This window comes from Caloenas nicobarica, chromosome 11 (assembly GCF_036013445.1).
Source record: "Caloenas nicobarica isolate bCalNic1 chromosome 11, bCalNic1.hap1, whole genome shotgun sequence".
In the NCBI taxonomy this organism is placed as follows: Eukaryota; Metazoa; Chordata; class Aves; order Columbiformes; family Columbidae; genus Caloenas; species Caloenas nicobarica.
This window is the reverse complement of record NC_088255.1, coordinates 929,523-945,291: the sequence shown is the minus strand read 5'-3', so window position 1 is coordinate 945,291 and position 15,769 is coordinate 929,523. Positions and strand designations below refer to the sequence as shown.

The 15,769-nt window shown below is 38.5% G+C and overlaps 1 protein-coding gene across 7 annotated transcripts in view; it reads left to right on the top strand.

The window, feature by feature from the left end:
• RAF1 (Raf-1 proto-oncogene, serine/threonine kinase) overlaps positions 1-15,769 on the top strand; it is a 77,690-nt gene that overhangs the window by 45,680 nt on the left and 16,241 nt on the right. For 4 of the 7 annotated variants that reach the window (XM_065642812.1, XM_065642813.1, XM_065642814.1 and 1 more), the window contains 7 exons: positions 7,046-7,261; positions 8,114-8,226; positions 9,275-9,377; positions 10,336-10,493; positions 11,457-11,555; positions 13,032-13,185; positions 14,763-14,822. In XM_065642812.1, the coding sequence (XP_065498884.1) occupies positions 7,055-7,261; positions 8,114-8,226; positions 9,275-9,377; positions 10,336-10,493; positions 11,457-11,555; positions 13,032-13,185; positions 14,763-14,822 (894 nt within the window). In that variant the 5' untranslated portion in view covers positions 7,046-7,054. The remainder of the gene's footprint in view (positions 1-7,045; positions 7,262-8,113; positions 8,227-9,274; positions 9,378-10,335; positions 10,494-11,456; positions 11,556-13,031; positions 13,186-14,762; positions 14,823-15,769) is intronic. The other 3 variants (XM_065642810.1, XM_065642809.1, XM_065642811.1) reach the window with 3 other exon arrangements.

The window sequence follows — 15,769 nt, the reverse complement described above, 5'->3', positions numbered from 1 at the left end:
AAATTGCTTGTCTGTGTAATGCCAACACACATGTAAACTCATAGTCCTGCAAGGTCTGCTTTAAAGTTCTGTCTTTCAAAATCTTTCTTTGGAGGATTCTGCTGTGAAGAATTTAACATTATGGTGAAGAAACAAGAAGTCTAAGTGTGAGAGGAATGTAATATAATGTGATTGTGATACAATCAGATATAAGAAAGCAGTGTTCAGTATGCTTTGATTTCTAGTAATGCATTCAAATTTACCAGATTAAAAAAGGAGAATGTCTTAAACATCACTTCAGCTTTCATAGTCGTCATGATGTTGACACAGTTAAAACATTGACCACCTCTCAATAACTAGCAATTTTTATTATAAGATAAAAATGATAAATTATCATACTAAAAAAAAAGTGGAGATTTTACTCCATGACATAGAGTTCTGGTGCTTTTTTAGCAAAACTTGCACAAAACGTATATGCAAAATTTGTGTACTTCACTTGCCTTTTCATAGCTGTTTGAATAGCGATTTTATGAGCTTTTTTTGTCAATCTGTATAAACTCAGCAGCAGTACTTAACTAAAACTTTTAAAAAGTGCTGGTTGAGTGCTTGGAAACACATGCTGCATTTTTCTTTTTACCTAGGATGGCTTTTTTTCCTTTGGAAAAGGAAAGGATTTGGATTTGATAGCCCTTGGTGCTCTTCTAGATACAAGCAGAGTGTTCAGTGCTCCTGTTTCTCTAATGAAGGAAGTCAGGTTTTGTAGGGCAACTTAACAGAATTCCGCATTTGAACTTAATACAAATTAAATGTGGAAAGAAATGGGTGACTGACATGGGAATGATCTGCGTGGAAAGGACACACCAAACAGGTCTTCATAAAAATTGTTTAGGAAAAGTAGCCTGGAGCCGGTGCAGTCAACAAAGCAACCAAAGGTGCAGATGGTTTGGGTGACAAATCCCTACTAACCAGAGCCCGAAGTGCAGCCTAATACAGCCAACTATTATCTTATGACTTGGTTGATGCTTACTAACCAAAGTTTTACTCTGAAAGTTACTCTTAAATACAGAAAGGTGTTAGTCTTGCAAAGGATTAATCGATCTGAAAGCACGTCAGCCTGAGCGTCGTATTGCTTGTGCCCACCTTATCGTAGAGCCCAATTGTTGGTAAACCAATGTAATTTTTTTTCTTAAATACTTCAAAGTTACATTAGCAGCATAATGGCTGAAGTAGTGACTAAGAAATGCAGTGTTCAGAGAGATGGAGAAAGAGGTGAGAAAAGATACTTCCAAGATCACAACAACTGAGGCAGAAATTACATGTGTAATTTTTCAGTATTGGTTGGGGTTGGTTGGTTTTTCTCCTGAACAATAACACTTCCTCCTGTTAATTTTTAAATTTTTTGGTAACTTCTATTAGAGGGGAGCTTGCTTTTTGGTGTCAATCTCTTAAAATGAAGGACATTTGAAGGAAAAATGCCAGCCCTGTAGGTGTAGAAGGGATCTGCTCGGGTTGTTTAGACTGATCCTAACTCTTGCCCTGCATTTATGTTTACATGGATCACAGCTTTGTTTATTGATATAGGAGTGCATCCATATTTATCTTCTGCTGCTATGAAAATCTACTTTTAAAAAATACTGCTGTACATCACAATAGATACTTGTTTAGTGTGGGTTTCTTTTTTTCACCAGACAAGTGGTCACTCATGCAATATAAATCAGTTGGGAATTATTGCATGGGAGGGGAACTGAGAAAAGACCGCAGTTAAGTGTATTCTTGATCTTTTTTGTGTCAGAGATGAAAATTTTTCTTATAAGCAACTTTTAAAGCTTATATTTTCTAACAAAAATGTTTGTTTTGAAATGGATTCTGGGTTTTGTTCTGTGGTGTTTCGCTTTTGTGTTTGTATTTCATTAAACATGAGTGTGACTTCTGATGGTTTGTGTGGTTAGAAATGGCAGCATGTGTGTGTTGGGAGGGGGAACTGTATTTACATTTTCTTTGAAAACTTTTGGTGTTTGCTTCAGAAAAAAAGGAGAAGGCAAGGCACCTAAACTCGATACCCAGAGGAGTTCAGCTTTGTATCCCGTGAACTCCGAGGCTGCTTCATCACCAGTTTCAGCATTCTTTAGGGAGACAGACTGAAATTCTTAACAGTTCAGACAAAACACTTTTTGCTAGTCATAGAAAAAGTTAAAGCAACTTAAAGTGTCTTTTGGATATGAATCAGTGATACGAGTGTACGATCCAAGTGGATGTGAATGAACGATCTCCAGAAATTCATTACTGTCAGATGTGCACATTGCATAGACATTGTGTGCATCTGGTTTGAATGCGTGTTCAAATGACTATCAAAATCTGTAATCTATGCAAAAAGGACTAATGAAAAAGTGCAATCTTGGTCACAGTGTGCAGTTTACCTGTGGCAGGTGGAAGAATAGTGTGAGTTTTTTTTCTGTTCAGATTGAATGGTTAATATGAAATGAATCAGTGTCAAGTTTCCTGGCAGTACTGGATCCACGAGGGGACTGATACACTTTAATAGCTTAAAATATTCTTTGCTGCTGTTGTAGTTCATAAGTTGTAGACAGGCTGTTTGAAATCGTTTTCATGAAAGTGAAGATTTGCAGGAAGAAAAATTTTAAATAAAAATTTTAGATGCATGAAAACATTCAGCTGGCAATGGATTATTTGAGCATGGCATAAATATAAATCTAATATCTGGTAACGGTTATGTTTCAGAAGCACACTTATTTAAAGGAGAAAAGCTAATTTTTCTGGAATAGGCAAGCTAAGAGTTATATATTTATGAAGGCATTATTGTGAAGTCTTTCCTTTTTTACTTTAAGTTTCTCTTTCAAACATATTGGACATCTTTTCACTGGAATGGATTGATGTGGAGCTTGGGAGAGTTGGAGAAAATTAATTTCAGTAAAAAGGGCTTTCATCAATTACTGGTTGGAGCAAAAGACCCCAAACGAATAAAGAAACTAGTGGTAGGGCACAGGTTATGGGGCAGGGAAAGGTGAACTGTGCCGTGCATGTGTCTTAGCTGGTAAGGTGGCCAGAAGGGGGACACGCTAGCCTGGGAAACAGCGACAGTCTGTTGGCTTCTGCTGCCGTGCTCGGTCCTGGGTTCAGTGTACCAGATAGAAGTCGTGTGTATGTGCAATATTATGGTGCGTTGATTATATATATATTTTCTTTGTCAGTTCAAAGCTGGTCATATAGTTGCTGTGCTAATTCTCTTACCTCATATCTATGAATACATTGAACTGTTTGGATGTGTTTGTATATATTCATATAATTTTTTTTAAAGCTAGCTTTCCTTACACTAGAGGGCAGGGGAAAAGTGTAATTCATCTATGAAATGACTTCTTAGGAAGCAGCTTTTATGACTGTCTCCATTCTTCCATGGTAATAATTTGGAATAAGAACAGTGACTAGGTTTGAGAAGTGAACATGTCCAGTGGCTGCCCATGTGGGATCACAATTGAAGTGTTCTTGATTAGACTCTTCTTGTCCTGAGCTGAGGACTATTTTTCTGAGGACCTGGAGCCTCCTGTCATCCCACACGAGGGTCACCTGAGGAGTTGGAGAAGTCGGCAGCAGGACAATGGATTGCTGCTGTTTCTTCAGCAAGCTCCACCTTCCCAACTGCATGTCCTTGTGTCATGGGAGCCAAGAGCAGGTTTAGCAACTTCTCATGACCGATTCCCTGTCTCTCCCCAGGAGACTGCAAATATCTTTTAAACCTCCCTTTCTTCTCCCTTGCTCCTCCACCCTCAGGCCACTTGCAGGTTTTTGTCCACTCCAGGCCAGGTCTGAGCCAGGTTCTCATCTCCCTTCAGTGGTGGCTTCTTGAGGCGTGTGAGTAGGACCCGTAGCTTTCAGTTTAAGCAGGAAGGAGAGCCAAAGATGGCGTGGTTTAAATTTACCTGCTGAGATGAGGAAGCAAGTACTTTAATTTTCTAGAAAAAGAACAACTTGCATCTGTGAGTGAACCCAAGCTGCCAGGGACGCAGTCATCCGCTGCAGCCAAAAAGATGGAAAAAAAAAAAAGCACTGATGAAGCGTGATGGCAAGAGAGAGCAGGGCATCTCTGGACGAGAGGATTGTGCCAAACGTACACAGTCCTGAGAATATCCAGCACTGACATGAGGCGAAGATCCTGGGAAAGAGAAGGATCCAAATGCATCATCAAAGACACAGCTGACATCTGTACAGTACAGAAGCCCGATGGCAGCTGCTGTCTTTGTGTTTTGACTGTGCGTACCACCACCTCCAGATGGGTTTTTGTGATCTCTAGTAGGCTTTTCTGCAGTATGCAGCTGGCCTTTCAGATTTGGAGAAAAGAGCACCGCTAGAGCAGAGAAGTACCTTTTCTTTGGTATGAAACTTAGCTTTTGGCAACTTTGAATTTTTGGTCATTTCTTGTTTTCTCTTGAATTTTTCAGGAAACGTCAGCCTGTCAAAATAATAAATACAAAGACTGTAATGTTAGGGTGTTGTCCAGTCATGTGAGCAGTGACAGCAAGGAGATTTTGATGGTTGCCCTGCTATTCCTTATCTTAGCTTGCTCAGTAGAGAAACCCAGTTGAGCTTCTCGTGTTACCTCATGTGTTCCCTAGAGAGGTGAAGTAAAGGAGCATTCCTCACAGTGGGTCAGGAGGAAAACGTACAAGCTGGCTGGGTTTCATCTTACTCCTCTTATCTAACAGTTTATCTCCACTCTGTTTTTACTGCTACCATCTAACTAGTTACTCTTTTAGCTGTCCATGTGCATAATAAGGTTGTTACAACTGTACATAGTGGGTTTTTTTTTTCCCCACCTTTCTGATTGCTGACAGTAGGGCAGTGCATATGAATTGTGAGATTGTCATACTTGTAGATGCTTGTGCGTGCTGAACTCTGTTCTGTTCCTCAATTTTATCTTCACTCCTGCCTCCTCCTTTCAGAATGTCTATGTGTCTTCCTTGTTCCCTTTTTACATCAAGGGTACAACTGTTGTCATTTATGTGCTGTAGATTTAAAAAAGAAAATAATACCAAGTATCTCAACCTTATTAGATTTCAGTTGGGTATTGAGTTTTAAATCTCAATGACGTTTAAATATTTTGAACCCTTGAACAACTGGATGCAGGAATGATGAGGGAAGGAGAGGATGTGCATGTTATCATTGTATGTGGTGTCAGTGAAAGAAATGGCCGTGAATTCACTGAAAAGATCCCTTTGTAGCAGAGAGTGTAAGAGGCCTGGAGCTCTTTGGCTGTAGAGTTTGCATGTGAAAGTAGGTCCTTCATATAAACCAAACCTTTTCCTTGAGTTCGTTGTTACGTGTTTCCTTTCTAGATATTACAGCAGTCAGATCTGCATTGGGGTCTGTAGCCATGGTGAGTACTTAGGGATCTAGCCAAGGCTTTTCGGTGTTGTGCTCTGAGTGAAACACTCTGAAATTCAAAGTTTATCCTTCTGGGCATCCCCAAATGGACCCTTTACACTAGTGGAGATGTTTTTTTTCATTAATTCCATTAGTTTAGCTGTTTAACTGTAGCGAACAGTGTTGTCTTTTCTCTGACAGAAGCGTGTGAGTGTTTGGGATAAGAGAAGCGCTCACGCTTGCTCTGGGTGCTGCACAAAAGAGCAGGAAGAAATGAATCGGAGGGTTCAACCAAGGAGGCACAGGACCGTGCATGAAATAAGGCTTTAATAGATACTCATAGATGTTCAGTAAAGGAGTGTTTGGTATTATATGCTGAATTAAGTTGTTAGTGGTTTCAGGGGAACAACGTAGGTCTTTCAATTTAAGACTTTCCTGTACCATAAAGGGACGAAATTAGGATTGCTTGGAAGCCCTTTGTTTCAGCATTTCCTGGCTGCTTTTTGATGTTGCAGCTTCAAGATGATTTGCTTTCCCTTTCGTAGAGACGATCAGGAGTATCGGTGGGGTGCACAGCCACTGCAGACTGGTGTGGAGGTGATCTGCCAGCGTGGCAAAAGAATTGCCCTCACGCCGTGTACTATTGAACATCAATTTCTCAGATATTTAAAGAAGGATGTTTTATGGGGGAAATAAACTATTGTGCTTATTTTCACTGTTCCTTTTTATTTTTGTTCTTTTTGAAAGCTTGGGAATGAATCCGGGTACTCCGAAATTTAGCAAGGAATACATTTCACTGTTCAAACTGTTTCAGACTTTGTTTTTGCTTAATTTTGAATAAGATGCATTTGGAGTATAATTTGGACTTCAAGCTGCATTGGAGTTGTGAGAGCTGAGGAAAAAATACACAGATACCTTTATCTTTTTCCCTGAGTGTATAAAAATAGTACTGTTTGCTGACTTGGGAGCATGCGAGGGGTTGTTCATGTCCCTGCACTGCGAGAGGTTTACGTTGGAATGGAACTGAGCATAGTGTGCTTTGTTTGTGTTGTTGGGGTTTTTTTGGTTTTTTGATTGGTTTGTTTTTTCTGTTTCATACTATGTGAATTGTGATACTATTAAATGCTCTGTGGTTTTTTGGATACTAACAGCACAAAACTTGTTACTCTTTAGAAACAGCAACCAACCTCTCCCCCACAAAACTCCAAACCAAAGCCCCAAAATCACTGATTAAAAAGTGGAATTTCTTCAGTTAGTGTCTTTTATTATAATTCCTGTTGTGCTTCTTTTTCTTAACAGCACAGACTGTTCTAATGCTTCAGAATTGTTCCTTTGGCCTGCAGCCAGCATCTCGCCACCTCTCTGCAGGCTCCTCGGGCACTGACTATTATTTACATGATGGTAAACTGCTCCTGTGACACCAGCGATGCAGTGAGAGGGGTTACACATATATTAGCCATGATCTGTGCATGTGTCAAAAGTCAAATGCTTTCAGGACTCAGGCTGGTTTTGCAGAGGTGGGTGAACTGCTCTGTTTGTGTAGGTTGATCATGTTAAAGGGAGGAGGCGGGGCAGTTCTCAAAGGCTCTCAAAAGAGGCTGTGAGGTCTGTCATGTCAGGAAGAGAGAATACTGCTTTATAAGGAAGGATATTGTAATTTTCCCTGACTCTCTCAATTTTTGTTTTGTAGAGCGCGTCAATGGAGCACATTCAGGGAGCTTGGAAGACTATCAGTAATGGTTTTGGACTCAAGGATTCTGTCTTTGATGGCCCAAACTGTATCTCACCTACTATTGTCCAGCAGTTTGGTTATCAACGCCGAGCATCTGATGATGGCAAAATATCAGATACTTCCAAAACTAGTAACACTATTCGTGTTTTCTTGCCCAACAAGCAGCGCACAGTGGTAAGTCTAGACCACCTTCTCTAAGAAATGTCATGCTGTTCCCAGTGCTAACACTGGGACGTGGATCTGCCAAGAGAAATGCCAGGCTTCACAAAAGGTCTGATTGTGGTTAAGCGTGTTGTCATCAGTTTGGTAGCTGTAGAGGACACATTTTGAAAACAGCGCATCTGTATTTTGAGAACCCGTATTTCTCTACCTCAGTGCTGTATTTTTCCAATACACATGAGCAAGATACTTTTCTTACAAATTTAACATTAAAAGAGTCTAGTTGGCTCACCTAAGCAGTGATGCCTGCATGAAATAAAACATGTAGTCATTTCTGTCACCATTTTCTTCACTTGGATACCTACGGTGAAGTATGGTGGCTAAAGCTCAAGTGAAACTTCTTGAGGGATCGCTTCTATTAGATTTCCTGGAGCTGACCGTACTAATAATAGTCTCAAACAAAGTTCCCTGAAACCTAAATTAAGCCTTTTTCTATACCGAAGTTAACTGCATTTATCTGCATTTCTATTATTTTACAAGCTACCTACTTGTGTGAGTGCTGTATGAAATCCCATTTCACAGAAACTTACTAATTGTAAGAAATTAAAAAGTTATAAAACAACTTCAAAGCTTCCTTTGCATAAGTACAAAATAGTTACATATATGGCAGAAAACACGCCTGCCTGATCGGTTGGGCAGTGAGTTAAATCGGAAGACACAGTGGTCTGTTGTTACTTCATGCAAATAATTTTTATTTACCTACTTATTAACTACAAAAGGGAGCAGTTGTTTACTTTTACTGGAACTTCTAAAGAAAAGGAGAAAAAAAATGGCAATTACAGACTAATTTTTTTTTCCTTTGGCCAGGTGAATGTGCGAAATGGGATGACCTTACATGACTGTCTTATGAAGGCACTTAAAGTAAGAGGTCTGCAGCCAGAATGCTGTGCAGTTTTTCGACTTCTTACGGAACCAAAAGGGTAAGAGCCTGTGATGTTATATGTGAAACTTATGACTAGAGAACGTAAACATCTTGGGTTTAGGTTAGCGGCAATAATACTTTCTTCCTCTCTCTTGCTAGTTTCTTTTAAAAGGGCGATTTGGTTGTGAACGCTTCCATGTTGCTTTCTTTACTTTCCTCTAGGTCAACTCCTTCAGCTTCCTGCGTATTAAAAATTTTATTTTTGTTGTAAAGCTAAGTATTAAAAATGCTCAAAATTAAGGGGTATCCTCAAGCACATGTAGCATCTTACAGAGTTTTTTGTCATACTCGAGATGAAACGATGTGATATGCCTTCATATTTGAGGTGCATTTCTCTTCACAATTTGTAGTTGGTAAACTTCAGTGCTAGTGGTTCTTAGCCACCTCCTCTGTGCACTCAGTTTTAAGGCTCTACGTTCCTCTACAACTTTTCAATGTTTGGATTTAAATCTCACTTCAGATATTCCTTATTTTTTGTAGGACCGGGGATGCTGCTATTAAATACCAAATGATTCTTTTACAAGCTGAGGGAGTGAAGGTATCTCATGGAGTTAATACATTTAACTTCACACCTCGTAAGGCTTGGGCTTAATGCTCTTTTAAGCTTCAATCATGAGGCAGCCATTTGTGGGTTTACATCTCTGTGTAACTGAGTCCATTCTGGGGTCACCAGTAACTTTAGTGCTGAAGCACGTAATACAGCTTTCATGTCACTAAGTCTGCCATTCGTGATTTCTTCTGTTTTGTTTATCAGGGTGTTTCTGTGACTCCATTACAGCTTCTAGGTGTCTTACTTCAAATAATCTATGTATCTAAATGACTTACATGTTAAAAAATAAACAGAAAAAGAGGTGAAACTCTGTGAAGAGTTGCTTCTAATTACTTAAGTGAAAGGCACTGAAATGTAGCTCAGTATGAGAGGTTAGCCACACTTTTTTGTATGTTTTCAGTTTACTCAATAAAACTCACAAAATATAGATCATTGATTAGGCCAGATTTCTTACCTCCTAAGTAATGTTGTTGTCCCCATTTTCTCTCTTTTTCAGAAAAAAAGTGCGTTTGGATTGGAATACGGATGCCGCCTCCTTGATTGGAGAGGAACTGCAAGTGGACTTTCTTGATCATGTTCCGCTCACCACACACAATTTCGTAAGCTTTTCCTCATCTGGATTTTGACAAAAATTATGTCAGTTGAAGCACATATTCAGTCAAAGAATATTTTAGGCATTAGTTACCTTTTGACTTCCTAAACAGAGGGAGTGGATTTTGGAAGTGATGATTTGATTCCTTCACCCCTGCTCCCTCTATTTTGTGCTAGAAATATATTGTACCAAGTGGCAGAAGTAAGGGATTATCACTTACATCCATTAGAAAGGTTAAGTTTAATATAAAAAAACCCTGACAATAGCTTTGCTTCTACTTTACATTTTTAGAAAACCAGAAGCAAAATTTTCTGCATTTGGTCAGCAGAAAACTAGTGTTTTTTTCCAGATCTGGAAGAAGCTCAGACTTCGAGCCTTCCTCCACAATGTGTTCTGGAGAAAGAAACCCTTTGGTTCATTTTAATCTTTTTTTTTGGTATTTGAGAAGCTGTAAAAAAATGTTAGATACCATTTAAATAAAGTAGAAATGCCTTGAACTATTTTATTTACTAAGGAATTTATTTCTTACATTAGGCGTGTTGGCTACTCAAACACACAACAAACATTTTGGCTAATGAAAATAATGAGGTAGTTCTTACAATCTGATCCTTCTTCAGTTTTGGTGATACTAAAATCAAACAAAAACCCCAATTCTTGGCTCACCCAATTCTTGTCACCTTCCTGAACACAAAACAGTGCTTTTGAATTTGACAAAACATTTTTCCTTTTCTTTCTTTCTAATAATCAGGTGAACAAAGTCCTAAATGTTTGTAAGCTTTCCAGGTTTCCAGCCAAACTGGAAATATATGCAGGAATAGCCAAGTGTAGTTTTAAGTTCAGCAGCACTTTGGGGGCACTGATAACATTTTAACCTGGGATTTATTCATGTCAAGCTCTGGAGATGTTCGTCCGAGCTAGTGAAGAGAAGCTGGTCGCTTGGATTAATCATTTAATGTGTTTTCTAGGCTCGGAAGACGTTTCTAAAACTTGCTTTCTGTGACATCTGTCAGAAGTTTCTGCTAAATGGGTTTCGGTGTCAGACATGCGGTTATAAATTCCACGAGCACTGCAGCACCAAAGTTCCAACCATGTGTGTCGACTGGAGCAATATCAGGCAACTCTTGTAAGGACTGTTCCTTTTCAATAGTGATTCTTTGTGACAGACAAGCATCTTTTTTTAATCTCTTGTGATAGAGATAAATGTGGATTGTTGGGAAGTGTCATCACTTTCTTCAATATAGGGAATGTGTGTGTTGATTTCATAAAACAGCCAGCAAAGATTGTCAGTTCCCAGGTGAAGGCCACTTACATTAAATGCATTTTGTTCTTGCTGTACATTTTCATATTCTGGGACAAGCAAACAGAGATCTTGAATGACCAGGCAGGTGCTATAATTCCCTCTGCTTCAACGTAGGAAGGCATAGTAATTCTTCTCATATAGTACTTTTGTTAGAAGGAAGAAAGGTCACGATTTAGTTGTGTTTTAGCTGTTGGATGCGTGAGGGTTCAGAACTACCACAAATTCGTCACCCTGTTGAAAATGCATGGAAGGGTGAGAAAACTGATAAAGGATAAGACTTTCCTAATATCGATTAGAAAAAGTTGAAAATCATTATGTTAGGAGTAGTCCTTTTATGTAAAAGTGTTAAAACTTATAATTGATTTTATGTGTCTTATGTAGCAATTGTATGTTTTTATAACTAAACTCGGTCATACGGTTATGCATTTTCTTATACTGACTAGTTGTTAGAGTGTAGGATGTCTAGTGCCACTTGGTGCTTACCTGACTTTAACAGAACTTGAAAAATTTGGTCTCAAATACTCTTTGAGGAAAATCTGAAGTCTGATGTAAAAAGATTTGTATCTTAAGTTTAGAGAGAACTCATGGAAATTTTCTTTGGGAGTCTGAAGACGTAGTTTTTAGTCGTACCATACACAGAGGAAAATTATTATGTAAAGATAGGAATGCATTCATGAAGGTAATTATGCTGAAAAGAAACAGCCCTTTAAATTTTCAGCTTTCAAGAGCATTGTACAGGAGGTAGTGTAGCAGTTGAATTTGTAATTGTTTTTGTTGATATTTCAGATTGTTCCCAAATTCAAATATCAGTGACAGTGGTGTCCCTGCACTACCTCCCTTGACAATGAGACGGATGCGGGAGTCTGTCTCCCGGATACCTGTTAGGTAAGCTGGTATTTCCTGTCATTTCTATTTTGGGAAATACAGTTGTTTAGAAAAAAACCAAAACCAAAACAAAACAAACCCAAAACTATCCCAATTTGTAAAAAATAGAACAATCATTTATAGAAGGTTGGGATAAATGTGCAAGAAGGCAACACCACTTCATCACAGATAATATATAGTGTCCTTTCTGGTTCTTAGATTCAAGCAAAACTTTGATTTGGGATTTTGTATTTTTAATTTTTAGTCTTAAGATTTTAAGGGAGGGTATTAAAGGTTTTCTGGAGACCTTCGTTTTCCTGCCTAAGAAAATTCAAGGCTCCCTTTGGTATTTTTGTGAATTAATTTCATTTCATCTGATCAGGTAGTATACTTGTAAGGGTTCATGACTCGTTTTGCATGACTTGCATACAGAAACTAAAGTGATGTTCTGATGTTATGATGACAGGTAAGAGTTTAAAGAGAGAACAGTGGAAACTGAAAACATGTTCCTCTTAAAGAAAATTCTGTGACCTAAAGAGAACACTCCTGTAGTTTTAAATGCTGGAATAAAAATTGCTTTACTTTCAAAGGGGCCTGTTTTCTGAGCCACATTTGAGCCTGTATTCTCTTCCTTGAAATTCTAGAGACTGAGGAGGGCAGGCCATCTTTTGGTTTTTCTGCATCCCTTTGAAAAATCTTGGCCTATTCAGGAGTGAGGCACAGAGCATGTAGCTGACTTGCAAATGGTTCTATGTATCTATTTATTGATTGATTTTAGTGGGAACTGCGTCAGGAATTGACTTTATGTTCTCTTTGCCCTCTTATTTCCAGTATGGTTGAACAATGACGCATTAACTTGACAGGTTTTTCCAAGTTTTTTGTTAAGGTGGGCTGATTTCAGTTAAGATTCTTGTGTGGTTTGGGATAAATACGATTTGAGTGGCCTTGGCTGTGATTTATAAGTCTTTGTTGAACTGGATTTTAGGGTTGGCCTCCTTTTAACTGGTATTGGGTTTCATGACTTCCTTGCTGGCTGTTCTGTGCGACCCATTGAACAGTCTTGCAAACCTTTACAAATTCAGGGTTTAGCAGTGAAAGAAGCTTTTAAGCTCTGCATTACAGGCTTGAAACAATGAGTTTGTGTAAATTTCACAGACCTGAATTAATCCAGCAGAGCCAGGATTTTATCAATATATTAAATGTGATTTGATGAGTGTTGAGGTGAATTTTGTTATGGCAGAAACAGACTTACATTAAACACGCTCAATAAGTGTGCGAACTGGTAAGATCATGTTGAAGTTTTTAAATTTATTTCCCAAATTAAACTGGTAATGATTCAGCTGACTCAACAGTCTAGTTAGCATGTAAGTCCCAACTTTTTCTGTTTGGAGTTCTGTCCGAATTGCATTTGAACAAGTTGCATTGCAGAGTATTTTTCAACTGCTAGAGGATTAAAAAATATCCATAACTTTCCCTTTCTCTCTCTTTCCTTCTCAGTTCCCAGCACAGGTATTCTACACCTCATGCTTTCACATTCAACACATCAAACCCTTCCTCAGAGGGCTCCCTTTCCCAAAGACAGCGATCCACGTCTACACCAAATGTCCACATGGTCAGCACTACGATGCCTGTAGACAACCGGATAATTGAGGTAACATGGGGAGGGAGGGGAATAGTGTAAAGTTAAACTAAAATTGGGGCTGGCTACCTAATAGTCACTGGTTGGTTTTTCCTCTTTGCTTTCTGTCATTTGCTTGCTGTTTGCCTCAGCTGGCTGAGTGATGAAGAATATAGGGGACACATTTGCATAGAAAGTTATAGCTCATTCTTGCAGCCTGTTGACTTTGCTGAAGCTCTAGATAGGTTTTTGGTGTCTGTAAACGTGTAGGGGAGCTTAACAATCCAGTTTCGCAGATCTGAAAAGAAAATAAGCTCATTTTTGCCAAAGAAAGACTTATTAGGCATGTCTAAAAATGTTCTTTTAAACTTACAAATCCAGGTTTGTTGGAGGGGCTGATGTTTGCTTTAAATCAGACTTCAGGTACTGTTAATCTGGGGGTAGTTTTTGGACTACTCAAAGCTTACTGGCAATAGGTTTTGTGTTACGCCTGTACAGAATTAACAGCAATTCTGGGCTTGTGTGCTAAAGGCATCTGTATCTGAGAATATTTCTGCTGTTACTTCCTTTTAAGCACCTTCTTTTTTTTTTCCCTACCTTAGACTGGCAGTAGTGAGAGACAACTCTTTGAACTCAAGCCTAACGTGTGTTTTTTGTTTGTTTTGTGATAACCTTAGCAAAATAAGGGAGTGGTGTGAAGGAAAGGCCTGCAGAAAGAACTGCAGGACTTTAGAGAGAGCACTATGGTGTGGTGGGTTTGGGTTTTTTCTTCTTTTTTTTTTTTTTTTTTTTTGGTCTGTTTTTAGTTTTGTTTGTTTGTTTTCTCTGTAATGGTTTAAAAACTCTTCAGGCTAAGCAGAAGCCTTTGACTATCGAGTTTACTTGCATCTTCAGCTGGTAGTTTATAGGCTTATATGAAACCTGAAGCCTCTGAAAATGCCCGAGAAGTTCTCTGGGCCTGTGGTGGAACTAAAGAAAAGTGCCCAGCAGCCTCGTGAAGCTTTCATGGTTGGAAGCTTTGTGTCAGCTGGGTTTTATGGGGAAACATACCCTACCTTTCTCTTTGGTTTTCTTATGCTTACAGCCTTTTTTACTGGTTCAGAAGCCTGGCTGACCATCTTTTATGGCACAAAAAATAATGAAGCACTCAAGAAATAGAGTATGAATTATTAAACTTTGTAGCGTGATGAGCCTTTACAGAGATGTTGCTTTCTTTATCCTTTATGCACAGTGGTGAAGACAAATGCTTCCTGTTCTGGCTCTTCATAATATCATAGGGACTGAATTAAAATAGCTGTCATATCTTACAGGCAATAGCTGCTTTTCCAAAAGGCTTAAAAAAAATGTTTAAAAAACCCCCACACCACAAAATACGGTAGTAGAGACCTTCTAGTATGACATGAGCCAGATCGTCTTTATAAAGTGGTTTAGCAAAGGATGGATGCTACTGACTTTTACGTTTGAACAGGAATACTTACTTAAAAGTTTTACTGCACTTTATTATCATATATCAGACAAATCAGGTTACTTTTTCTTTCATTTATCCTAACATTTAATTTATTTTTTTTTATACTTCCTCTGTTCTTTTATCTCTTACCGTGTTGGCCTAGAATAACAGCCTGAATGCTTCTCCCAGTTCCTGGTGCAGACGATTTTGTTTGAGGGGAAGAGTAGGTATTTTCTTGGTGCCTTTTGTTTTCTTGTGATTAACAGGATTGCTATAACTTGTAAGCCACGGCAGAATTCACATGAGATGTTTAATCTGGAGCTGATTTGATGAAAATCTTCATAGCATGTTTATACTTAAATATCGAGGACGCTAATTGGGAGACGCAAATTGATAGAAGAGCTTCATTTTTAGTTTAGCTGGATGAATCCACACTGCTGTTAAATTTGGCATGAATTTCTATAGTCTTGGATTAGAGATGCATTTGGTCACACAGTTTTTAAAGTAAAACCCTCTCGAACACACCTCTTTGTGTGGCTTTTTTGCTCTGGAACTATTTTGTTGAATAGAGCTCTACAAACCCCTTAGATTAAGAACATGATGTGCTATTTTTATTTCACATCGAGGTAAAGGTGACAGACTGCAGCACTGTGTATGGTATTATTTATGGTGTAAGAACAACTCCAAAGAACACTGGTTTTGGTTCATTTGCTGTAAGATTCGTAAGTAGAAAAGAAAATATTCACATCAGGACTGAAGTTCAAAAATACTTTTTTCTTAAATAAGAATTATATATACATAAATATGAGAACAATTTTAAATTATTTAGTCATCCTTTGCCAGCTTACTTGAAAGCAGTTACATTCTCAGGCTGATGTGCAAAATCCATCACTCATTATTAATTCAGGTTCTTAAAGATTTTTATTGTTCTCAAAATGGACAAAAGTAGTAACTTGCAGGAGTTCTTCATGGGCAGTGAATGCAGATTTTAATCCACTCAGACGTAGAGATTCTCTGCAAGAACACTGGATATAGAGTCAAGCCTGGGAGAATGCAACTAACTAGCTAAAACAATGTATTTTATAAATGACTCTCTACTAAGGATAATCTGAGTTAATTTGAAAACTCTGGTGGAATGTAGGCCTGTTCTGTCCTCCTATGAAATCTTAT